General features: G+C 38.5%; 1 protein-coding gene across 1 annotated transcript in view; it reads left to right on the forward strand.

Moving 5' to 3' along the window:
- LOC114643482 (E3 ubiquitin-protein ligase rnf213-alpha) overlaps positions 1-27,624 on the forward strand; it is a 97,226-nt gene that overhangs the window by 53,166 nt on the left and 16,436 nt on the right. Inside the window, exon 4 of the mRNA XM_051918955.1 lies at positions 3,672-3,823. Coding sequence (XP_051774915.1) covers positions 3,672-3,823 — 152 coding nt within the window. The remainder of the gene's footprint in view (positions 1-3,671; positions 3,824-27,624) is intronic.

Below are 27,624 nucleotides of genomic sequence, written 5' to 3' on the forward strand. Positions count from 1 at the left end.
ACCTGATTTTTTTTTTGGTTATCAGGTCAAGTGACATTTGAGGTACTAGAGAATTGTTTAAAGCTCTGTTCTCACTATATAGGTAGATCCAAGAGTGGGGCAGAGGGATAGAAAAATTAGACCAAAAATGCTGTGTGAACAGTTACTTTTAAGAAGTAGTGGATTGTTATTTTATTAGTGACAAAAAAGCTTACTATTAAGAAAAATAGGCTGGCCCTGTGAGTGATAAACAAAAGCAGATTCATACAATACTGCAGTATTGTACTGTATAATTTGTCTGGAGTAGTACAATACTAAAAATGAGTGCAAGTAAAAATAAACTTAGTTTACATTTTTGCCTTTGAATAAGGTTTTTTTAAACACAATTGAGTTTCTGTATATTTGAAGAGTAATATTTGTTCTGACAGTCCTAGTGTTAAGATAACCTTGTTCTACAAGAAAATGCAAATAAAAGAGAGGACACTGCTTTTTAATGTTTAAATAATAAGTAAAACATATGGCTGCTGCTTTTAATTTTGATCTGTAAATGATCATTTTAACTGTGTTAAAACTAATTACACTTACATCATGCTGTATTATGTTTTTAAATAATACATAGCTTTTTATTAACATTTAGCCTTTTTAAGTAGCTTCTCGTGCCCACATAACTGTTATGGTTCATTATGTACACACATATAAATGCAACTACGGAATGGGATATCCTGCAGGGATCACATAGTGAGAACATTGAGGAGGTTGTTGACTATACTACTGACTACATCAACTTCTGTATGGACATTGTAGTTCCAGTAAGAACAGTACGCTGCTATACTAACAACAAGTCATAGATTGCAAGTGACATCAAGGGCCTTTTGAACCAGAAGAAAAGGGCTTTTAAAGGCGGTGATCAGCATGAGCTCAAGCGCGTGCAGAAGGAAATCTGAGTAGAGTAAAGAGCAGTACAGGAGAAAGCTGGAGCAGAAGTTGCAGAACAACAGCATGAAGGAAGTGTGGGACGGGATGAAGATCATCACTGGCTGCAGCTCGAAGCGGAGTGCCACCATCGAGAGAGACATGGAGAGAGCAAACCAGATGAACAACTTCTTAAACAGGTTTGACCACCCTAACCCCATTCTCACCTCAGAGTACTGCACCCTCCACCCATCCTTCTGCTGATACCAGCATAGGTGAGAGTCCCCCCCCCCCCCCACTCACAATTACAGCAGCCCAGGTAAGCAGAGAGCTGAGGAGACTTCATGCCAGCAAAGCAGTGGGTCCAGATGGAGTATCGCCCCGACTGTTGAAGGCCTGTGCGCTGGAGCTGGGGAGTCCTCTACAGCACATCTTCAACCTGAGCCTGGAACAGGGGAGAGTCCCGAGGCTTTGGAAAACATCTTGAATCACCCCAGTACCAAAGGTATCACGTCCTAGTGAGCTGAATAACTTCCGGCCTGTCGCTGTGACGTCGCATGTGATGAAGACCAAGGAGCTGCTGCTGCTTCATCACCTGAGGCCACAGGTCCGCCATGCCCTCGACCCTCTGCAGTTCGCATACCAGGAGAAGGTGGGAGCGGAGGATGCCATCATCTATGCTACACTGATCCCTCTCCCACTTGGACAGAGGCAGCGGTGCTGTAAGAATTATGTTTCTGGACTTCTCTAGCACCTTCAACACCATCCAACCTCTGCTCCTTGGAGACAAGCTGACAGTGATGGGAGTAGATTCATACCTGGTGGCATGGATTGTGAACTTTCTTACAGACAGACCTCAGTATGTGCGTCTCGGGAACTGCAGGTCTGACATTGTGGTCAGCAACACAGGATCTCCACAGGGGACTGTACTTTCTCCGTCCTGTTCAGCCTATATACATTGGACTTCCAATACAACTTGGAGTCCTGCCACATGCAAAAGTTCGTTGACGACACTGCTATCGTGGGCTGCATCAGGAGTGGGCAGGAGGAGGAGTATAGGAACCTAATCAAGGACTTTGTTAAATGGTGCAACTTAAACCACCTACACCTGAACACCAGCAAAACCAAGGAGCTGGTGGAGGATTTTAGGAGGCCCAGGGCCTGGGACCCCTGGACCCCATGATTATCAGTGGTGACTGTGTGCAGAGGGTGCAGAACTATAAATATCTGGGAGTGCAGCTGGATGATAAATTGGACTGGACTGCCAATACTGATGCTCTGTGCAAGTGAAGACAGAGCCGACTATACTTCCTTAGAAGGCTGGCGTCCTTCAACATCTGCAATAAGATGCTGCAGATGTTCCATCAGACGGTTGTGCCGAGCGCCCTCTTCTACGCAGTGGTGTGCTGGGGAGGCAGCATAAAGAAGAAGGACGCCTCACACCTGGACAAACTGGTGAGAAAGGCAGGCTGTATTGTAGGCATGGAGCTGGACAGTTTTACATCTGTGGTGGAGCGACAGGCACTGAGCAGGCTCCTGTCAATCATGGAGAATTCACTGCATCCACTAAACAGTGTCATCTCCAGACAGAGGAGCAGCTTTAGCAAGAGACTGCTGTCACTGTCCTGCTCCACTGACAGACTGAGGAGATCATTCCTCCCCCACACTATGCGACTCTTCAATTCCACCTGGGGGGGGTAAACGTTAACATTATACAAAGTTATTGTCTGTTGTACCTGCATTTATCACTCTTTAATTAATATTGTTTTTATCAGTATGCTGCTGCTGGAGTATGCGAATTTCCCCTTGGGATTAATAAAGTATCTATCTATCTATCTATCTATCTATCTATCTATCTATCTATCTATCTATCTATCTATCTATCTATCTATCTATCTATCTATCTATCTATCTATCTATCTATCTATCTATCTATCTATCTATCATGATACAATCATTGAATAATATTGTATGATGTGATTTTTAGTACATGTTGCCCAACACAAATCTGTAATTTTCAGCTTTAAGGCCTTTATTTTTTTTTTGTTAGTAATAAAGTATAACCTTTACCAGACATTCATCATTGTGCATTTGTTGAGTAAGAAGCAAAGGTTCGGCAGTGATCACAAGCAACACTGTGTCATGTTTTTCATATTTCACCTTAGACAAGAACTGAAATGATGAAGAGCTGATAAATACAATATTTCATCTTCATTTACACCTTCATATTCATCTTATGCTGAGTCTGTATTGAGCTTACTTATTGATTTTCATGTTTAAGTTGGGCACTGGTGCAGTATATCATATGCATTTATGTAATTTTGCATTAAATGTGCACTTTCATAAACAGATGGATCAACCCAGTTTAAAGTAGAAGAAAGTTATTTTTTATTGTCACCTACATTCAAACGCTTCTTACAGAGTGTCGCAATATGTTTATGAAGTAGAGGCATAAGAGTGTACTTCAGGGTTCTCTACAGACAAATGGCAATCTTTTAGAAGTTTAGTTTTAACAGGATTTTTACAGTTCTCATCTGTGTTTTTATTTCATGGTAACTATCATACAATTTAACAAACATACTACAGTACTGAGTATACAAAAAGTGGAGTCTCATAATTTCTCTTTAAATGTTATTGTGGTTTTATTTTTAAATGATTGCATTATTCACATTTGTTTGTGTTTTCTAAATGCTAATAATTTGCTATCTTAACTATGAATACAGAAATGATATGCATTTAGTAAAGCATAAACATGCAAATCTATGTAATTCTATCAACAGAAACAAACAGCTGACAGTTCACCAGCACCTGATGCTCCCATCTCTGCAGCTAATGAAGGACACAAAAAAGATACAAATCTGAAATCACATTCCAGTAAGACATCAGAGAAACCTAAAAATCTAAAGCCCCCTGCAATATCAGAACGACTCAGGTATGGACAGAATATTGTTTGGTTTATTTATTCTGTTTAGTAGTACACTCTTTTGTAGTCTGTCTTTTTAGTTTTGAATTCCATGCATTGAATTATGCACTTAGAATGGGGTTTTATTCATGTTTAAATGTATAATTCATTATAACATTGGTAACTCACATGTTGTAAGTGTACGAGAATACACTATTCGTTTAAATCCAAAGGAATCAATCATTGACAATCAAATTATGATTATAAAATAATATATGTGTGTGTGAAAGTGTGTGCACGTATATATTAGTGTTGTTAAAAGTATCACTGCTCTTGTGAAAAGAATGGACATAGACGTCATCAACTCAGAGAGGGAGAGGCAAGTTTGTTGTATCATGTGAATGTCACTGACAGAATAAAACTGAATGAAAAAAAGGGCTTACTTTTACAAGTAGCCAAAATTTACACCGGGTGTTACAGACTCAAATCAAATGTATGTTTTTATTATATTATGGTAATAATAATAGCAGGTCACTACTCAAAATGTGGGGCACCAGGACTCGAACACAGAAACTTTTGATTATAAGGCAGCAGTTCTTACCTCTGCACCATCAAGAATACATATCATCTTTCTGTTGATTGACATTTGAGCTTGGGTCTTTAACTCATTGACAGCAACATGTAAATTGAATGATATTTTTTCTTTGGTTATATCTATACTAATAAAAGGCAAAGCCCTCACTGACTGACTGACTGACTGACTGACTGACTGACTGACTGACTGACTGACTGACTGACTCACTCACTCACTCACTCACTCATCACTAATTCTCCAACTTCCCTTGTAGGTGGAAGGCTGAAATTTGGCAGGCTCATTCCTTACAGCTTACTTACAAAAGTTAGGCAGGTTTCATTTCAAAATTCAAAGTGTAACGGTCATAACTGGAACCTCTTTTTTGTCCATATACAGTAATGAACGGCAGCTCGTAATCACGTGAACTGACTGTGAAGGAGAAAGGACGGCCTTATATGGCGTTCGTTTATAAAACAGCGGACAGGCTGTGTAAAGGCAGCTTCACAAAAAAACAGATCCTTAACAAATTGTTATTGGTATATTTTCCCTCAGTTTAATAAGGTTTTCTTTTCTTCTTAATAAAAATTTAAAAGCAGAACTTCGCCTCTGCAAAGCGCACCTGACTTTATTGAAAAGAAACTAAACTTGCAGTGCCGCCACTATTCAATGACACTTGCCTAACGCCTGACTTTATTGAAAAGAAACCAAACTTGCAGCGCCACCGCTATTCTATGACACTTGCCTAACGCCTGACTTTATTGAAAAGAAACTAAACTTGCAGCGCCGCTCTTCAATGACGCGCCGCTATTCAATGACACTTGCCTATCGCCTGACTTTATTGAAAAGAAACTAAACTTGCAGTGTCGTTATTCAATAACAATTGCCTAACGCCTGACTTTATTGAAAAGAAACTAAACTTGCAGTGCCGCTCTTCAATGACGCGCCGCTATTCAATGACACTTGCCTAATGTCTGACTTTATTGAAAAGAAACTAAACTTGCAGCGCCGCTCTTCAATGACGTGCCGCTATTCAATGACACTTGCCTAACGCCTGACTTTATTGAAAAGAAACTAAACTTGCAGCGCCGCCGCTATTCTATGACACTTGCCTAATGCCTGACTTTATTGAAAAGAAACTAAACTTGCAGTGCCGCTATTCAATGATACTTGCCTAACGCCTGACTTTATTGAAAAGAAACTAAACTTGCAGCGCCGCTCTTCAATGACGCGCCGCTATTCAATGACACTTGCCTAACGTCTGACTTTATTGAAAAGAAACTAAACTTGCAGCGCCGCTCTTCACTGACGCGCCGCTATTCAATGACACTTGCCTAACGCCTGACTTTATTGAAAAGAAGCTAAACTTGCAGTGCCGCTATTCAATGACGCGCCGCTATTCAACTACACTTGCCTTACGCCTGATGAGCCAAGAATTAGGGCGAAACACGTGTTGCATACTCTTTGTATTATTTGAGAGTAAACTATTTTCAACCATTCTATGATCTGCTTCTCACAACTAAAGGCACCATGGCTGATGTTAGCTGATTTGCTGGCCAACCATAAGCGTTACCTGGTAGGTAACCACCTATACAATCAGATTGTGATTCAGACTATGAATGCCGTGAATGTAATTACACCGATCTACATACTAGAGAAAACCTCAATGAAGAAGAAACAGTGTGTAAGCATACATATTAACACATGTGCAATTAAACGTGTGCATTTACGGGGTGATTTCTCAGGCTTAAAAGCTCGCCTTTTATTGAAAAGGTAAATGCAAACTGTTTTCATTCTGAAGGGCACAAACCACGTTGGATTTAAGCCGTTAAACGCACAAAAATGTCGGTACACCAGATAAATAAGCGCAACATATTATCAGTTGTATTGTATGCTTACAATACATATAGAAATGTGTTAATCTTTACCTAATAGTATGGGATGGTGTTTTTCAACTCGCGCCTTGATTTAAACGATTCCATGTCTTGGTGGGTTTGCGAAGCTTATTGTCAATATCTTTACACCTCTTTTTAAGACTTATTGACTGAAACGGGCTTTCACGAAAAAAGTTAGGGCTTTGCTACAGGATACACCCTCCACAAGTTAAGGAAGTAAAAATAAAGGTATATATTTCTGTTTTATTTAAACCTTTTAAATTCGTATGCATAGCCCCATTTGGCTGTTTTAGTTTTTTTTTCTTTCTTCAGTAATATTTAATCTCCTTAATGAAAAACAACATATGCATTTTACTTTTTTGGTATATCTTTAGTAATATTTTAGTGTAAAAGGATAACCAGTATTTAAACCTTTTATGTTACTTTATAAAGTTATTTTATACAATGTTGAAAAATTAATAAGAAAGCTACATATTTTGGCAGCTGCTTTAATTTTCAATGAAATTAAAAAAGCTCTCCAAGAGAAAACCTCAATGAAGAAGAAACAGTTTGCACTATCTAAAAAGGAGAAACCCACATTTATAAAGTTTTGCTGCAGATGACTTAACTGAAAATAAATTAATAGTTCCTATGTGTATAATACATATTTATCTATTTGACTTATGCCTTTATTCCAGCAACTTGCAACATCTGAGGTACAATTTGTTACATTACTTTTGTTTTTTGCAGCACAGGCAGGTGAAGTGACTTCCTCAGGGTCACACAGTGGTGTCAGTACCAGGATTTGAACTGACAAGCTCCGGGTTTGCTGAAATATTACTGAAGAAAGAAAAAAAACAAAAACGGGCAAATGGGGCTATGCATACAAATGTCCATCCATCCATTATCCAACCTGCTATATCCTAAATACAGGAGCCTATCCCTGCCAACACAGGGCACAAGGCAGGAAACAAACCCCGGGCAAGGTGCCAGCCCACCGCAGGGCGCACACACCCACACACCAGGGACAATTTAGAATCGCCAATGCACCTAACCTGCATGTCTTTGGACTGTGGGAGGAAACCGGAGTACCCGGAGGAAACCCAGACAGACACGGGGAGAACATTCAAACTCCACGCAGGGAAGCGAACCCGGGTCTCCTAACTGGCACCTTTCACTGTGCCACCATAACGCTCGCATACAAACTTAAAAGGTTTAAATAAAACAGAAATATATACCTTTATTTTTACTTCCTTAACTTGTGGAGGGTGTATCCTGCAGCAAAGCCCTAACTTTTTTCATGAAAGCCCCTTTCAGTCAATAAGCCTTAAAAACAGGTGTAAAGCTAAATTTGCAGCACGGCTATTCAATTACACTTGCCTAACACCTCTCCTAAGGGGAGATACTGTGGGATCTGGGCATCAGTCAAAGCACCAATCACAGGCCCGATTAGAAAGCAAGAAGCTGTGATTTGTCGTCTCCCTCCCATGTAACAATCACAACCCGTGTTACAACGCACTATGTATGTATGTATATGTGTATATATATATGTATATGTAGATATGTGTATATGTAGATATGCATATATATATATATATGTATATGTATATATATGTTTACATAACCTCTTTAACACACTACTTCTCCGCTGCGAAGCACGGGTATTTTGCTAGTCTATACTAATAAAAGGCAAAGCCCTCACTGATTCACTCATCACTAATTCTCCAACTTCCCGTGTAGGTAGAAGGCTGAAATTTGGCAGGCTCATTCCTTACAGCGTACTTACAAAAGTTAAGCAGGTTTCATTTCGAAATTCTACGCGTAATGGTCATAATGGTCGACAACGTCTGCCATGTTATCTATACTAATAAAAGGCAAAGCCCTCACTGACTGACTGACTGACTGACTGACTGACTCACTCACTCATCACTAATTCTCCAACTTCCCATGTAGGTGGAAGGCTGAAATTTGGCAGGCTCATTCCTTACAGCTTACTTACAAAAGTTAGGCAGGTTTCATTTCGAAATTCTACACGTAATGGTCATAACTGGAACCTCTTTTTTGTCCATATACTCTAATGGAGGAGGCGCAGTCACGTATCGCATCATCACGCCTCCTACGTAATCACGTGAACTGAAAACAAGGAAGAGCCCCAAAGAGCGATGAAGAAAACATTCGTTACACAATTGAGAAGGCACAAGAGAGCGGCTTACGTGAACTGACTGAATGCAGTGATCACTTCGATACTGTGGAAACAAAGCACGGTGTAAAATGTAAGTTTAAATTAAGTATATAGAAACGCTACTGCTGCCGTTTGCAATACCATATTCGCGAGATACAAGTTTAATGAGAAGACACGAGGTATAAACGAGACTTTCGATGACTTTGTAATGGATTAAAAATTGCTGTAGCGAGAAACTTTTAAGTGCTGGGTCTTAGCTAACAGCACGTAGAACGCAGCACGTCGGAAACAAAGCACCGTGTAAACTTAAAGTTTAAATTAAGTTCATAGACCTACAAAAGGTTGCCATTGATTTGAGGCATGATTGCTTTTCTCCTGTACAACTATATGTTGCATTCTTAACAGTAAGCTTGCACGGCTTGATCATATTACAGCCGGAGTGCTGAACTGACAACGTGGTATACAAACAGAACTATAACAATCGTAAAAAAAGAAAAAAAAAAGCTAAGAACCCGTGGATTAAATAAAAAGGCTCCTTCCTTGGCGAAGCAAGTAAAAAGGAAGACCTTATATGACGTTCGTTTATAAAACAGCGGAAAAGCTGTGTTAAGGCTGCTTCACAAAAAAACAGATCCTTAACAAATTGTTATTGGTATATTTTCCCTCAATTTAAAAAGGTTTTCTTTTCTTCTTAATAAAAATTTAAAAGCAGTACTTCGCGGGGATTTAGATAAAGATAGATAGATATAGATATATACTGTATATATGTATGTATGTCTATATATACAGTATATATATATGTAGATATGTATATATATGTGTATATATATGTAAAAATGTATATATATGTAGATTTGTAAATATGTATATGTATATATATGTGTCTGTATGTGTATATATATATATATATATATATATATATATGTGTGTGTATGAATGTATGTATGTGTGTATATACAGTATATATATGTATGTGTATATGTATATATGTATGTGTGTGTGTATGTATGTGTGTATATGTATGTGTATATATATATGTTGGTATGTGTATATATATATATATATATATATATATATATATATATATATATATATGGATGTGTACATGTATATATATATGGATGTGTACATGTATATATATGTGGATGTGTATATGTATATATATATATATATATATATATATATGTATATGTAGAAATGCATATGTAGATATGTGTATATGTAGATATGTATATATATGTTTATGTATATATATGTTTACATACTAATAAAAGTCAAAGCCTTCACTGACTCACTCATCACTAATTCTCCAACTTGCCATGTAGGTAGAAGGCTGAAATTTGGCAGGCTCATTCCTTACAGCTTACATACGAAAGTTAAGCAGGTTTCATTTCGAAATTCTACGCGTAACGGTCATAACAGTCGACAACGTCCGCCATGTTAAAGTTTCTTATTTATGGCCCCATCTTCACGAAATTTGTTAGGTGGCTCTCCCTGCATTAACCGAAACCGATGTACATACTTATTTCAGCCGCCACATTGTGAATTTCCCATCGGGATCAATAAAGTATCTATCTATCTATCTATCTATCTTTCCAATGGTCTTTGTTACTTATGGGCCCATCTTTAAGAAATTTGGTACGCGGGTTCCCAATGCTAACTGAATCCTACTTACGTACATATATACGTCCATAGCCTGCAGCTCGGTCCCCGTGTGAGGCGGCATTGGGTCCCCCATCCCCACGCCTCCCACATAGTTGGCTGCCTGCCTATATAAGGCCGTCCATCGCTCCGGTCTCTTCATTCCATTCCTTGCTTCGCCACGGTATTCACGTCTCCCTGCTGATAACTGCAGCCTTTTTATTTAATCCATGGCTTCTCCTCTGTTTTATTGTTCGATTATTATGATTATAGTTATTGTGTAGGTATTTTAGACTTAGTTTACATTGTTCAGGTACCCATTTCCTTTATCATTCCAACCGTACCCCCATTAACATGTCTATCAAGGTGATCACCATCGATCAAAGAACTGTCACTTACCGAGTGGTTTCCATGCCCGGAGATGGTGACTGCCTTTTCCATTCTCTGTGTTACATATTGCACGGCCATATCAGGCTCACTCTTGATATCTGGAGGAACATTGTGTCTTATGTATTGAATGACTGGGACAGGTTCAAGGAGTGGACTGATGACGGTACAGGAGATAATTATACTACACAGGAGCACTATAAAAGTGAAATGCTTAAGCCCTTCACCTATGGTTCTGCATGTGAGTTGATGGCTGCCGCTGAATTGTTCGGTTGTCACTTTCAAGTGTACCGAAATGGCCAAATATTTTACACCTTTGGACAACTGCCAATGCCTCTTAAACATCTTAGATTCACAGGTGATGATTTGAGTAGTGGACACTTTGATGTTTATGAATGTTTAAACTCTCAAAACCTGGATGTGAAGTTATCGATGAAACCCATTTCAATTCAAACGCCTCTAATTTCCAGTAAGGCTCTGCTTTGCAATGACAATAAGTCACAGGGACAGACCCTACAAAAGGTTGACATTGATTTGAGGCAAGATTGCTTTTCACATGGCTAACTATACGTTGCATGCTCAAGAGTAAGCTCAGCGCACAGCTTGGTCATATTACAACCGGAGGGCCGAACTGAAAACGTGGTATACAAAGAGATCCTTAACAAATAATTATTGGTATATTTTCCCTCAGTTTTAAAAGGTTTACTTTTCTTCTTAATAAAAATTTTAAAGTAGTACTTCACCACTGCAAAGCGCAGGTATTTTGCTAGTTCTTGAATAAAAGCACATGTATTTATTTGACATTTGGACTAAAGCCTTCACATATTAAACAGCATTCCAAATAATTATATATTATTTACCCTATATAACTCCAGGCACCTCCCACCCAGATTAACACACTTGAGCTCTGAGAATTTTGCGACTGACTTTAGCTCCATCGGGTTGGGATAGGATAACAGGCTGCTTGTGCTGATCGACACATTTGCTAAACAAAAGATGCTGATGAGGAGAGGTGCAAAGAAATTTAAGGTGGCCCAGGATTACAAGTTTTTTCGTAGGCTTCAGGGATTCTAGTGTTAAAAAAACACTGAACAGAAGGGGCTAATGTGGTGGATTGCCGGCTTCTTTCTCCGGCCCTCACCCCCAGGCCGCCAGGAGGAGCTCTCCCAGCAGCGTGGACATGCCCCGAGTTCCAGCAGGGCCTCATGGACTATGTAGTTTTTATGCACAGCCCTGCTGGATACCTTGGGGGCCACTAGGCGTCGCTGTAAGGGGGCTCGTAGGCTCGCATGTGCCCTATAACCCGGGAGTACGTCACGGTCACGTGACAGGAAGAAACGACGTGCTCCCGGGTTGAAGAAAAGGACTGTTTACCCTGACCCAGAAGGGAAAAGGAACTGTGGACTGTTGAACGGGAACACCTCCGGGTCAGGGTGTATAAAAGGACTCTGGGAAGCCCAGTACACTGAGCTGAGCTGGGAGGAAGGGTGGCAAAGTGTCTGGGAGTGTGGAGGATTGATTATTGATTGTTTATTATTGAGTATTGTGGAGAGGAGGGTGCTTTGTGCACGTTATTGTCCTAATAAATATTTATATTTGGACTTTTACCTGGTGTCTGGAGTCGAGTCAGAGGGTTCAAGAGGACGGCAAGGGCCTCTAACTATCACACTAGTTATATTGATTTGCATATTCAAATAGGTGAAATTCTGGTGGGAGTTGGGGTGGGGCTGTAGGCTTGTACATGTGCTTTAAAATTAACGTTGATTGGAACTTATAAAAGGAAAGTGTGTAGGACTTTGCTTACTCATAGCTTTATGCATTTGATTTTTTTTGTGTGTTCACACATTTCTAGTTTTGTCTGTACTCCAAGTTTTAGGGTGAATTCAATGCTAGATGTTATACAAAATGCCCCAGATCACTGCAGGTGTTACTGGAGTCTGGTTCTGTGGAGAGGAAACCCATATACACAAAGTCCATTGGCCAATTGCTGCTCAGATGGACTAAAGGTGTAACTGTCTTTGGCACTTTATTTGTACACAGTGAGCACAGGTCTGACAGTACTGTCCATGTCAACCTTCATATGGGGCCAGTAGAATTTATCCCTAACAAATCCATAGTTCTTATAAAAACCTAAATATCCAGAGTCATCATGCAGTGATCAGAGCACAATCTGCTGAAATTTCTGTGACAGTAGCATGTTTGATGACTGTGCGTAGCAGAACATTACTCCATCTTCCATCTTCAACCTCATTCCTTTGTAAATAGAGGAATATCTTTATGTATTGTCTTGTTCCCCTTGTGAATACCTCCTATCTAAAATGCATTCCACAGCACACCCAGATAGGGGTCTTCCTGCTGCATGGTTGACAGATCAGAGAGGCTTATCTTAGGAAGTGATGCAGTGCCAAATGTAGCCTGGTTGCAGTGTGCTGTAGGAGCTGCCTTTATGGAGACAACTAAACAGCTAATAGCTCTGCTGAATGAAGGACAGTTAGGCTTATCTACCTCTGACAGCTGTTCATCACCATTAAATGAAATGCTTGTTTTGTGTTAACTTCTAATGGGCTCTCATGCGTACGGCGAGACAGAGCAGCAGCATCTGGTTTTGCTTGCCAGGTTTCTACTTCAGTCTGAAATCATAAACTGACAGTGCTGCCAACCATCAATGCCCCACAGCATCCAATTTGGCAAATGTCAGTAAGTACGTCAAAGATTGTTGCCTGTTTGTACCTTGTGGTCGAACTTTTGCATCTTATTAAAGAGAGAAACATCCTCTAACAGGACAATTCAGTAATCAAGTAGGAGAAAAGCTGTTCATTGTATCTTTTAATTACTCCTCAGCAAAATGCCTTGGAGGGAGCATTCTTCAAAACAAAGGACTGAGGTTCATTTTATGAACTGTTGAATTTACATGCAGTGTCAATCAAGGCATACATTTTACTCTGGTTGGTTCATTGGTTTACACCCAAATGATTTATATAAAATAAAAGTCTTATATTATATTCTGGTTCCTCTTCATTTTGAGATGAAACACCACCCTTGAAATTTCTGTGCATATAACAACTGTTCATTCTAGTTTATAGGACATCTGCTGATTTCTTAGTCATCTCTTAGTCACCCTTCAGTACATTTTGAATATTTCATCAACCTTTCTTCTGGTACATTCTTTATTTACTTGACCATCTCAGTATTTTTCCTAAACCAATTCTTATATTTCAATGTACATTTTGTTGTTCACTTGAGCTTTATTTGGTTTCCCACATTTATTAACCCTTTATGCTATTTCTTTAACATGAATGCTATGTTACCCTAAAATTATTCTTCCACATTCCCCTCTTTGAGACTTCATAAAGTCTCACTAAAACTGTAAAGAATAATGTCCTATTATAACCCTATTCCTAATCTGTATAAAACGTATGTATACTGAATATGTCCCCCCTTAGAGGCTAAAAGGAAGTAGAAGATTCCTGGCTAGCTACATTTGGGGAATAGCAGAAATCAGTGCAAATCATTAATACCTAAAGATAAATCACATAAATCAAAAATAGCTAATAAAATCAACAATAGTGAACATAGAAAAATAAGTCAAATATAACATGTATCAAAGTTATTTTTCTTCAGTACTAGCATTACATGTTTTCCTCTATAAATCTCAGATTTGTGTCCTATAACCTCATAACTTCCATGTAGAATGATAAAAACATTGTCAACAACTGTCTGATTTCCCTCTTATCCAACAAATATTAGCTATCTCGGTTCCCAGAAGGTAACCTAGTCCTATATTCTGCATCAATGTATTTACTTTAAAAACATCCCAAGTCCCTAGTTTATGGTGCCAATGATGTGTACAATAATAACCAGAGATGGAATCCTCATACAAATAACGATGCTCACATCCTCGTGCTCTCATTCACAAAGTTGCCCCAATTTACATCCTGCTGTGGCCTTAAATTAGACGATCACCTTTGCAGCATAAAAACAGCTGTCTTGCTAATAGTAGGTGTCAAACCTCCCTTCAGAAGATGTCAGCAGTACTCCCATTAATGCAAGCCATTGGCTCATGTCAATGTAACATTAAAATTGCAAGGGCTGTACCCAAGCTTCTTACTGATGTTAAAGCCTTCTGCCACCAGCTGGGATCCTTGGTTTGTATCTGGGCTTTCCAACTTCATAAACTGCTCACTTACCACTCCATGTATACGACACTCCATCTCTGTTGTGCTGACTTATTACTTTGTTTTTCTAACTTCTATATTACTTAGACCCAAAAAGCCATAATAATTATTTGTCCTGTATTGCCACCAACTATTTCTGTCTATATAGCCCTAATTACTCCAGTTCCTAAAAACACTTAGCACTATCCCACAAACTACATTTCCCTTATACCATGTTCTATAAACTATCTAAAAATATTTACTCTTTACTCTAAGTGCTTACTAAGTGATGCTAATCACATTTTCTAAACTTGTTCGGTTATACTACCCCAATTGCTATATAGGTTAAACAATTTAAATAATAATTATGCAGTATTTCCATTAATAAAATAGTTACAAATATTCAATAAATACATATTGCTTATGAAAAGGAGTTCATTTGCTTTGCTGTGCTTGCAGATAATTAGCCTTTCTTTCTATACCATCCATAACTCCATGGTTCATATCTTCCTTAAAAGACACTGCTGCAGAAAAAGACAGATTAGGTTGTGGTTCCAACTCCTAGGACAAGAAGAATTTAAGTACTTGGTCAACAACTGTCATAAAATTGAAAGCGAGTGGACAAATTGTAAGGCATATCAAGCACTGTTAAAGTGGGCTCTTGTAAAGAACATAGAACCCTGCACAGTAAAAGTGTGCATCAGATTTTGGAATCCAATACACCAAAGAAAGTGATATCAATATCCTGGAACTCTTCATCTAATGAATGAGGCTCTGGTCCGAATTGCCATGCAGGCTGCCCTCTACGATTCTGGACCCACGATTATCTTTTGATGTCAATGGTCACCAGCACAGTTGACTTGTTAGCAGCAGGAACCAGTGATTCCTTGGACTGGAAATTGAGTAAGTTGTCCAGTAGTCAACTGGTCGACGGCCTGGTCCACAGCTTGATCCCCTCTCTGGTATGGCTTGCTTCTCCTAGGAGTCGGATGATTCGTTTGTCTGCAGACCTTTAGCACAGCTCAGTCTCCAGGTTCAAATTCAAGCACTGTCATAAAAAATGTGCTAGTAAAAACAGTTTTTACCTCCAGGTGCAAAGACTTAAAAGTTTTGTTCCATATTATTCAGCATTGCAATACATTGTGTATTTTAAGTTACTTATGGATCCCAAAAATAGTGTCTCATGAGATATTAGGCGTGTATCAAAAATAACGCTAGCGGTAAACAATCATTTTTTCCAGTCTCTGCTCTTCTGTTAGCCAATTTGTTTTAAATGGTCAAAAATGAATTCTGCAGCTGGTAAGCACAATGCAGAAGTTTCCACTCATTGTAGCCATTATGTTCAAAAAATAGATCCCTCAATAAAAAAAAATTCTCTATAGTTGTATCTAGTTTGGCCATTGTTGTGGACCCCACACAAAAGCATATTCATCATAACAAATCACCACAATATAAAATAAAGTCAGTCTTAATATATATATACATACCAAAGGAAAAGCATTCAATTGTCTCAAAATATTCAAACTTTTGGCACATAACCTTTACTGTTATACAAATAATTGTGCAAACTAAATATCAATCTTTCCCCCCTTAGAGGGAATGTGGAGCAGTAAGGTATCAGTCAGCAAGAATCCTGAAACCAATCCCATTAATATTACAACTTGGCAAGAGCTGGATGTTCTAGTTCTCCTATTGAGAACACAAATACTGTATGTCCAGGAGTGGCAAACCAAACAAAAGAAAAGAGAAAATAGAGTGGTGTGGAGGTTATTAGTTAAAGAGTTGTCTTCTGTGGAGGTTCCTGTAGAAAATTTAAAGTATTTACTTTCTTATTCCAGTCTTGGACTGGAGCCTAGGCAGGCATTCTCGATCCCCTTTTCATCATGAATGTAATGTAATACCAGTGTCCTCCAGAGAACATCTCTCAGTCAGCATAGCAAGCAGAAGGCAAATAACAAATCCACAGTGTGGACTGGTAAATTCCTAATTATTTCTGGAAATGAGATAAAAATAAAACTAAAACAGGTAAAAGCTCAACATTCCCTTTCCCAATTGCTCTAATTATAGAATACTATTCAATTATGTGCAGTCTTGGGATTTGCATTATTTAGAAAAGAAATTTGTATTTCACTTCATCTAAAATTAACAGGTCATTTTCAAAAGTTACAATTATCTTAAAATGCATCTATTATAACCTCTCAACTTTTAATCTTAAAGCTAAACAGTTTTTGTATTCATATCCCAGCTATTTTTCTTTAACCTAATATTTTACTAATTAAACTGACACATACATTTATTTCTACCTATGGCTTCAGGATTTAACATGTTTCCGGAATGTTTCTTTTGAGCATCAAATTATAGACAATAAAGCTAAACCCTATTGTCAGCTATGTAGTCATTCAAACATTAACATTCTAATTCACATTTAAGATATTCAAATTACTTGTGAACAAGGAGTGATGGGAAAAGAAATCAACATTCATACTGTATCAAATGCCTTATAATTTAAAATCTTGTTCTTATTAAAAAAATGCTCTCGGGGTAGTCCTGGACTGGAAGCCAATGCTCATAACCAGCTTTCTTCCTATCCTGGAGAATTTCCTTTTTTTTAGTTTAATTTAAAAATTACTCAAAGAACATTCTTCCATTTGAGTATGGCCAGTACTCAATAGAAAAAGGCACACACATTTATCCTAATTCTGGAAACATTTAATTGGACCTAATAATATTTTTTTTTGCTACTAATTACTGCTTTATCTTTGTTTTTATCTTGCTTTGCCTTTGTTTAAACTTTTTATGTAACACTTTCAGATTTACTACTAATGTAAAGTGCCCTATAAATAAAATGCATTATTATTATTATTATATTTAAGTTTAAATTTAAAACATATTTATGTACACCTTTATTAATTGCCTCTTCATTTCAAACAACACTACATATTTTCACACAATGTCTTTAACAAAACATATTGCCAAACTCACATAAATTCCTTCCAATGCACTTCAGTCACAGAGATCTTTCACATTGCACAACATACTCACTGAACTGCCTTTAACACATTATTCTTACTCAAGTTTTATTATTATTATTTAGCATTTACTATTTAAAGCATTTTCACACATTTCCTTATGTTTATTTTACTCCATGCAAAAAATATGCTAAGTTTGAACCTTCATTTCCTGTTGCTGGGCAACAGTGCCAACCACTTCACCACCATATCACCACTACTTCAATCACAATTCTTTCAACACATCATCTCATACACACATTTCTTTAAATTCACTGCGCATCAAGACGTCTTATTTACTTGCATACTCTGCCCTGGCACAAAAGAAAACAAAAATACGTACTCAATTTATTTTCACAGAACATACAGACTGTACATAAACCTTTCATATTCCTTATTCTTACTAGTTAACGTTTTCCACTGCTTAGCGTAAACTGATTACTCTTCAATTATTATACAATTACTGTACCTTATTCTACCTTTAGCCCTATCTTCCTGTGGGACTTTGCCTCCCACTGGTTGCAACCTTATTAACTCAGGGAGGACATTAACCTCCTTTCTTTACTGAGGTGGGAAACGCTTCCCCCCTTGTTATGTGATTGGGACTTGAACCCAGGACTTCTATGTGCCTGGGACTTGAACCCAGGACTTCTCTATCCATTTAACAGCATTACTGTTGTAGAAGGAAAATCTGGCCGTATTGGGTTGAGTCCTTGTTATTATTATGGTTATTTTATTGCAATAAAACTATAGACTCTGTATGCCTATCCCAAGACTCCTAATGGCCTTTATTTCAGGTAAAAAGCCATCTGGTGACGAATTTTTTGCCACGACACTGTCTACTGAGACCTTTTGCCAAACCCAGAAAGAGATCTGGGCAACTCCCCCAGACAATTGTGAGTCACTTCCTCCGGAAGGCAACCCAAAATAATCTGCCATGTGACGAGGAGTGATCTTGGCACTATTCTTTAATGCTCTCTCTAGTCGGCAAAAGGCTCTTAACCTAACTATACTATCCTAACTCTAAGAAAAAATACTCCTAATCTAAAACCATGGCATCTGACCTAGCCCCTTATCCCCAAATGAATGAATGAACATGTCTCTTCGTACCATTTCAGGAGAGGTGTCCCACGCAGATGGGAACAAGTCCGTTCAATTTCGCATCGTCCGCTTTGCATCTTTTGAGATTCTGCTGGGAGTTCCCTCTGTGGTACGGATCGCCTTAATGTTGTATGCCAAAAACTGGTCAAAATTTCGCACCCTGTTAAAGAAAGAAACATCCTCTAACAGGACAATTCAGTAATCAGGCAGGAGAAAAGCTGTTCATTGTATCTTTTAATTACTCGTCGGCAAAGTGCTTAGGAGGGAGCATTCTTCGAAAGCAGTCTGTTACAGCATGGGCAGAATGATCGGAATGGTCAGAGAAACAAAGGATAGAGGTTCATTTTATAAACTGTTGAATTTACATACAGTGTTAATCAATGCATACATTTTACTCTGGTTGGTTCATTGGTTTACACCCAAATGATTTATATAAAATAAAAGTATGTTATATTATATTCTGGTTCTTCTTATACCTTTTGAGATGAGACAACACCCTTGAAATGTCTGTGCATATAACAGCTGTCCATAGGACATCTGCTGATTTCTTAATCATTTCTTAGTCACCCTTCAGTACATTTTGTATATTACATCAACCTTTCTTCTGGTACAGTACATTCTTTGTTTACTTGACCATCTCAGTATTTTTCCTAAACCAATTCTTATATTTCAGTGCACATTTTGTTGTTCAGTTGACCTTTGTTTGGTTTCCCACATTTATTAACCTTTTTTGCTATTTCTTTAAGATGAATGCTGTGTTACCCTAATTCTTCCACAACCTCAAACTTAGCTCCATACACACAATCATGCAGATTCTGTAGTATTGGCCACTTTAATGTTAAAAATTCCAGTTTGTGTACAACTTAATTCTTCTCTGAGTGTGTTAGGCTTCTACTGATGAAAGTCATTAGCAAAAACCCTGCCTTTGGTCTTTATATAGGACACCACCTCCTAGTCCCTCACAACTTACATGAATGTTCCACACATACAGTATGGTACTTGATGATTTGCAAAAGCCATTACAGGTGTCTGAGTAAGGTGAGCTTTCAGCTCTTCGTAAGGCTGCCTCACATTTCACATCCCATCTGTCTCTAAATAGAGATATATCTTAAAGTAGACCTTTCCTGGCCCTTTCATTTCAGGTTTCCCCACTGTCTTCTTTTTAGGCAAGCAACCCTTTAGTAATTCATTCAATGGGTAAGACACTTGAGAAACATCTTTCACAAACCTTTTGTTATACCCTCAGAGGCCTAAGCAAGAACATGACTCAGACACAGCCTTGGGTCAGGGCCATAAAATTGTAGCCTCTATCTTGGAGGGATCAATTGAGATGCCATCTTGAGAAACAATATGCCCAACATATCTGACCAAGGTTTAGCAGAACTTACACTTATCAAGTGATAACTTGGGATCAATTGAGATGCCATCTTGAGAGACAATATGCCCGACATATCTGACCAAGGTTTAGCAGAACTTACACTTATCAAGTGATAACTTGGGATCAATTGAGATGCCATCTTGAGAGACAATATGCCCAACATATCTGACCAAGGTTTAGCAGAACTTACACTTATCAAGTGATAACTTGAGTTCTTCGCTTTTCAAGTGATCCAAGTTCTTAAGAAGAGGTTGTTCTTGTTCTCCCAAAGTTTGTCCAAACATGTTGATGTCATCCAAGTACACAAAACTTCTAACAAATTCATGTCCCCAACTGTATGAGGCATTCTTTCAAAGTGGAAGAACCCAACTGGGTAGATAAAAGCTTTTTTTTCCTTATCCTTTTCACAAAGAGGAATCTATTAGGATCTGCTTCTGAGATCTAACACACTGAGCCTGTTGTTTCTGCTAAAGTAGAGTAGAGTTCTGGGGACAGCGTTCTGATCTGGAATTGATTTACGGTTCTGTAGTCCACGCACATCTGTATCTGTCCATTTTAATTACTCACTACTACTAAGGGTGAGGCTTAAGGGCTCCTAGACTCTGTAATAATGCAGACATCCTTCTGTCTTATATCTTCAATATCAGCTAAGGGCAAGCCACTGAGATAACTCCCTAAAAGATTATGTTCTGTCAGCCTGATTTCAATTTGGGTACTCATAGCACAGCCCATATCAGATTCATAACAGGACAAAGCATCTTTCCTCTCCAGCAGCTTTTGAGCTAGTCGTTTCTTCCACAAAAATGAAAGGAGTCCAAGGTCACCTGGCTCTCAGAGGAGGGAATATTAGGCATAACCGTTACTGGGAAGATGTGAGCAATTGGATTTAGCTAAAGATATGTTAATTATATTTTATCTAAACATTTCAAATATCTTAAATTAATACATTCACACTCCCAGCCTTATGTTGACTGTTCAGCTGTCTTAAAGCTGCTGAAAATTATAGTTTAACAGGAAAAAACTGTATTCCAGTGACGTGCGGTGAGGTTCATGGCTAGTGAGGCACTGACTCCTTCAGAGTCAGATTTACAAATTTATCAACCCAAAAGAGTAGCTTATTCATTATTCAATTGGCAGCATGCATATTGAGTACTGGTTATGTTTCTTATCTCATCAACATTCTTTACACACACATAGGTAAGGTACATATTTGGCGAAGAAAGAACATTACATTTATAGCGGCGACAGAGAGAAGAGACTGTGCAAATTTGAATTAAATTAAAATTTAAAATTCAATTTAAAATTCAATTTTAATTAATTTTAAATTAAATCTTAATTTAAATTAAATTTGCCGTTGCAATTCCGAAATTCATAATCATTCAATACAAATGAAAGTATTGAGTGATATACAAAAAAAAGGAATTCAGTTTTGACCTTAATTGAAATATTTCAATTTTTTTTAAAAAGCTTTTTATTCTGATGCTTTAAGTAATTTTAATAGAGACTGTTCAACAAAAAGATAAGAAAAACAAAAAAATATTTTATTTAAAGACACATTTTAGTTTTTAAATATTGGATTGTTTTTTTCTTAGTCTGATCCCATTTTTTACTGTAGTTGAAAACTGTTTATGGTCTTACCTTTATTTGTAAATGTTCATGCGCCTATCCTTCTCCACAAAAATCTCCATCACTTTCTTTGTAAAAGTCCTCCTTATTTTCCTTTAGTTTTAAAAATCTTAATCTTCTATTTTGACAGTAAGTCAGAAGAAAAAATAAAAATAAACAGACTTGTGAAGTGCACTTGACTTTCTGATATCGCTAACTTATTGGCTCCTCCACGTAAAGGAACAACAGCAATGAGCACCTGTTGGGCTCACATGCGCCTCCTTCAGTGCGGCACAGTACTGTCTGCCTCACCCTGTGGCTTCTCACTGCGGTTTTATGTACGATCAGCTAGACTAAATATGTCACACACATTCGTTAAAGATATCAACCAGACTGTGGAAAGTCAGGGTGTATAATAAACGCGTCTGCAAACATATTGGCAACATACAGAGAGACAGCAACAGGCATGCACCAATTGCATGCATCAACCCAGGGTGTGAGGGATAGCGCAGTCTGAGGTAAAGCTCAGGTCGTTGCTGCCGCACCTTGCGTTTCTCCCCTGTATTTGAACAGGAAATGCACAAATTCAGGGATTTTGACCGTAAAAATGATCTAAATTATTGGAAATATACAGAAAACTATTTCATAGCACAGACCAGTGAGCAAATTTATTTTATGCTATTATTATTAGTTTTTTTACTTTTTATGTGCCTCCCCTGACTGCATGTCCCTGTAGTATACATGTTGAGAGAGAGGGAAGTTGGGAGCATGCAATGATAACACATTGCTGCACACACCACACGATGAACCACCTAGATTGGGACCAGAGTGCAGTGAATGACACCTCAGCACAACACTTTAACAGTGTGATGATTTTCATGGTGGCTGGAGTGCCAATCCTGCCAACGTTTCCCAAGTTTTTCCTGTAAAATGGAGGACTTGCTTGCAGGGATGGATGCAGATTAATATCATACCCAGAATGAAGCAATTGCAGGTTAACAGCCTTGCTCAAAGGCCCAATGGAGTAGAGTCACTTCTGGTGTTTATGGGATTGAAACCAACAATCGTGGTGCATCACCCTAGCTTGAGAGCCACCACTCCACTTATAGTATACATGAAAAAGTAAAAAAAAATACTAATTTTCACAGCATATGTTATTTTACTTTCTTTCATTTTTTTTTTCAAGTCTGGCTATTTAGTTAAACATGAGTGGAAATCTCAACATACAAAATTGAAACAGTTATTTATTTAAAGGTAAATCAGTAGAAATTACAAACTATTTTGTTATTAAAATTTTTGAACTATTAATATAAAAATATTTTTTAAATTGTGGGTTTTTGACAAAGTGTCTGACATTCCTCCTTGTGTTACATTTAAGGGGAGTCTTTCTACCAATTTCAAAAATGAATTTCAAGACCTCTCTTCTTCTTTCTCTTCATCTTTTCCCGCTTATATGTAGGAAAAGATGTGCTTGATGAACCTTCAGACAGCTCAGTCTTGAATCTCCTCCCCAGTCAAACCCTTTTACTTCAGATCTTCTTTTACTTTATCCATCCACCCCTGCTTTGGCCTCACTCACTTTCACTTCCCCTACACTTTAATTTCCATCAGTCTTTTGCCCACATATTCATTGTCTCACATGTCCATAACACTTCAACCCCGCTTTTGTGTATTTTCTTAGATACAGTATATCAGGCAAATTACTGGTTTGCAAAGGCTATAGCTCTGAAAAAGAAGCTGTTTAAATGTGCATTAGTTTTAGTTTTACTTGACTTAAGGGATTTACAAGAGGATAGTTTTTGGACGATTCTCAATTGGCCCTAGTGTGTGCTTGGTGTGTGGGTGTGTTTGTGTGTGTCCTGCGGTGCGTTGGAACCCTGCCCAGGATTGGTTCCTGCCTTGTGCCCTGTGTTGGCTGGGATTGGCTCCAGCAGACCCCCGTGACCCTGTGTTCGGATTCAGCGGGTTGGAAAATGGATGGATGGATAGTTTTTGGATCAGGTGATGACTGGGGTGAGATGGGTGCAAAGTACTGGCATTCCTAGTTGAAGTTTAACTCTGGGTTTAAAAATTGAATAAAAGAAGACATTTTAGATGAGCAACAGGGCAAGAAAATAAGGACATCAGAGTATGTAGTTTGAGAAACAAACTCCTTACATGTTCTTAGTTGGATGTTTCCTTAAATACACAGCAAATACCAGCATCATCTGCAACAGTGAAATTACAGCTCTGGGATGCTGACCTTACATGAAGAGAATAAAAAAGGTGGAACCATCCATCCATCCATTTTCCAACTATATCTAAAACAGCAAAAAACGAGAAAAAGTTAAAAGGGACAAAAGTTTAGAATTGCCCAAAAATCCACTATCTAATGGCTGTGTTCTTTTGCCCATTTTAACCTTTTCTTTCTGCTTTTGCAGATGACACTGGTATTTGGTGTGTGCTTAAGGAAGCAGCCAACTTAGGACATGAAACGCATCTGTATACTACACACTCTCATGTCTTAATCTTATGACACGATTGTTCATCTTAGACTTCTACTTATTTTTCTGTCCTGATTAGAGCCAGTTTACACTTTTGCCTTGGACACCTTTTTATAAAATCTTCAGTTTCTTGGCAATTTATCATATGCTTTATTAAGCAATGCAACAACAGACTAATAGGTTTCTTGAGAAAGCTCTTTTAATTTGACCATTTTTGAACCTAGAATTGAACTTTAGGAATGCCAGGACATGGCACCCTAAAGAATGACAGCTGAATTGTTTATACTGTATGTATTTTTTAATAAATAGACACATAAAGGTCTTCCATTCAGTTTCTAATAAATTATGGGTATTTGTATGAACATTGACCTCAGTAACATTTAATTGGGAAGGAATTATTGAGTGTTCAGAGGTTATTTAGTAATTTGGCATATATTGAAAATAGAGAGACCACTGATTGGAGAGTGAGATGTACTAACATGCTGATGTCATCCAGGCAAGTGCGAAAGGAAGTAATGCTTAATGTTTGAGTTACTGTAGTGTGAGAATTAATTAAAATACAAATTTTGCTTCTGAAAACTTTGCTTTTCGGTTGGTGCTAAGGAGTTGCTCAAGAATTTTTAAATCTTTTTTTCCCTTTAGAAAGCTTTCTTTGCTTTTTTCGCCCGCACAGGAGTAAAGTAGCTGAGTATTTGGAAAGCATTTGGAAAAATGACTTGTTACTCACTCTTGTTCTGTTACTAGTGTTCAAAATAACATTACTGAGGTGAAGAGAAGCGAGGCTGGCAAGTCTGTAAGTAAATAACTGGTGTTATAGCCGCAAATAGTTTAAAGTAACAGTGATTTTTTAGTCGGGCGGCACGGTGGCGCAGTGGGTAGCGCTGCTGCCTCGCAGTTGGGAGATCTGGGGACCTGGGTTCGCTTCCCGGGTCCTCCCTGCGTGGAGTTTGCATGTTCTCCCCGTGTCTGCGTGGGTTTCCTCCGGGCGCTCCGGTTTCCTCCCACAGTCCAAAGACATGCAGGTTAGGTGGATTGGCGATTCTAAATTGGCCCTAGTGTGTGTTTGTGTGTGTCCTGCGGTGGGTTGGCACCCTGCCCAGGATTGGTTCCCTGCCTTGTGCCCTGTGTTGGCTGGGATTGGCTCCAGCAGACCCCCGTGACCCTGTGTTCGGATTCAGCGGGTTGGAAAATGGATGGATGGATGATTTTTTAGTGGGGAGAAGTTAAGGCATATAAAGAATCCGATAGAGTACCATATAGCACTTGCATGATTAAGCGTTAGCACTAGTAGAAAGTGAGGGCATATGCGTTTAGAAGTAAGAAAGCATTTATTTTAAGTGCAGCTAGGCCAGTATAGAGAGGGTCTCTGTGGTATGTAGAGAGGCATCTAGCGAAGAAGCATTGATCAGGTAGAAGCAGCAGTAGAAACAGACAAAGTAAATCTTTATATATAAGAGCTACCATGGCTGTTTGTTTGTCTGTGCAGGATTATAAATCACCTGTTGCTCACAAACCGTTTGACCTATTGACCTGAAATTTGGTACACATATACTACGTGATGTCTACTATCCGCTTGTGGGGTGATGATTGACCTCCAAGGTTATTCCTCTGTCAATTTTTATTTTATTTTATTGTAGAATCAATTCTCGGCAGTGGCCAGCAGGGCGGCTGTGCGGCGCATGCATATGAGTGCCGTTCTCATCCCTACCACCTTCGCCATCACTTCCCCTAACCATTACATATCTTAAATCATTCTTGAGGCAGATCGAAGACTTAAGTGCCAGCTTAAGTGAAAAAATTAAAGAAAACGTACTAAGTAATTGTAACACAAACACTGACTTAATCAGTTCTAACGCAAAAAGATGCTGACGAAATAAGAGAAGAAATGGGCCAGTAGGGTGGAGAAAAGAAGAGCTGCTCAGGAAGCAGCAAGAGAATCACTCTCTGAGCGAATGAATGCTAAACATACAGAAAAAGAGTATGAAAACTATGAATGCTCAAGTCAAGTGTATTCGCTGCACGTTATCATACAGTGTGCTGTTACTGGTAAGTAAATAACTAGCGGCCAATATTCAGTAAGTGAGTTTTCTTAGTAAGAAGGAGTAGTGTGTAAAAAGTTTTACTGGATAGAGCAGTTCCTAGCAGTCTGGAAAGTAGAGCAAATAAGAGGGCAACTGTTGCAGCTTAAGGTTCATTAATAAGAAGGAGTTCAAATGGCAGAGAACATCAAAGTAAGGAAGTAATAAGAGGATCACAAGTTAGGAAAACAGACCATGAAAAGTAAACTTCAAAGAATGTCAAACAGCATACAGTCAAGTGGGTGTGGTAATATGTCTGCTAGGCATTGCTAATTTAAACAAAAGTCGACTTTCACATTGTAAAAAGAAAAAGCATTTACCTATTTTAATTGCCGAAGTGCGTGGGTACGTTTCCGTGAGGATTTTAACTTTGCTTTCGGCAGGTGCATGTGGTCCAGCATCGATGAAGGGTTAGGGCCGGTTTATACTTCACTCTCAGAATGTGTATGTGCACGCATCATGGCTGCCACACGTTCCCAGCGTTCATTTGACACGTCCTCTGAGCACATCCACAGAAATTAACACGATGTGTGTGCGAGTTGCAGTACCAACAAAAAATCCTGGGGTGCAGTGTGTTCAAGTTGGAACATGATGTCAGAGTCTCTGTTTACTATCTACATGTGACAGAAAGCTGCTTTACAGATCATACAGGATTGATGTGTGTGCTTCAATGTTTGATGAATAGTTCGATGAGGTTAAGAAAATAATCAAACTTAAATGCTGACATACAAAGGTATTCGTCGTGCTTTTCTTCATCAATTTCTCGCATAGGCAATGACGCGATACATTTTAAAGGTCTCACATGCCATCTTCTTTTTCTTTTTGCACCTTTGCAACAGCATCAGAATGTATGGAAGTGTATTTGACCAAAAAGAGAAAAAAAAAATTTGGGACATTATGACGAAAAAAAATTTCTCTTTCATGATTAAAGTGAAAATTTCAACTTCAACTACGTGCTTCTGGCAACTCAGCTCAACTGAAGGCAGCGATTGCCACACAGAACACATTCAATTTATGATAATACAGCTATCTGCATTTTTAGCATCCTTAGATTTATACTTGATACTTCTGCTAAAGCATGTGTGTTACATTTTACAGATGAATTGTTAACTTCATTTAAATAATATTGTTAATAATTACACATGTGGGGGAGGCATAGCGGTGGAGCAGTAGCGCTGCTGCCTCGCAGGGAGTCACTTCCCTGGTGTTCCTTGCCTGGAGTTTTAATGTTTTCCATGTATGTGTATGTGAGTGCTTGTATTGACCTTGCAATGAGCTGATGTCCCATCCAGGGATCGTTTCTGCCTCTCGCCTGATGCTTGCTGGAATGAGCGCATCCCTGGATTGATGGATCTGATCATTAAACATC

The sequence above is a fragment of the Erpetoichthys calabaricus genome, chromosome 14 (genome assembly GCF_900747795.2).
Source record: "Erpetoichthys calabaricus chromosome 14, fErpCal1.3, whole genome shotgun sequence".
Classification (NCBI taxonomy): domain Eukaryota; kingdom Metazoa; phylum Chordata; class Cladistia; order Polypteriformes; family Polypteridae; genus Erpetoichthys; species Erpetoichthys calabaricus.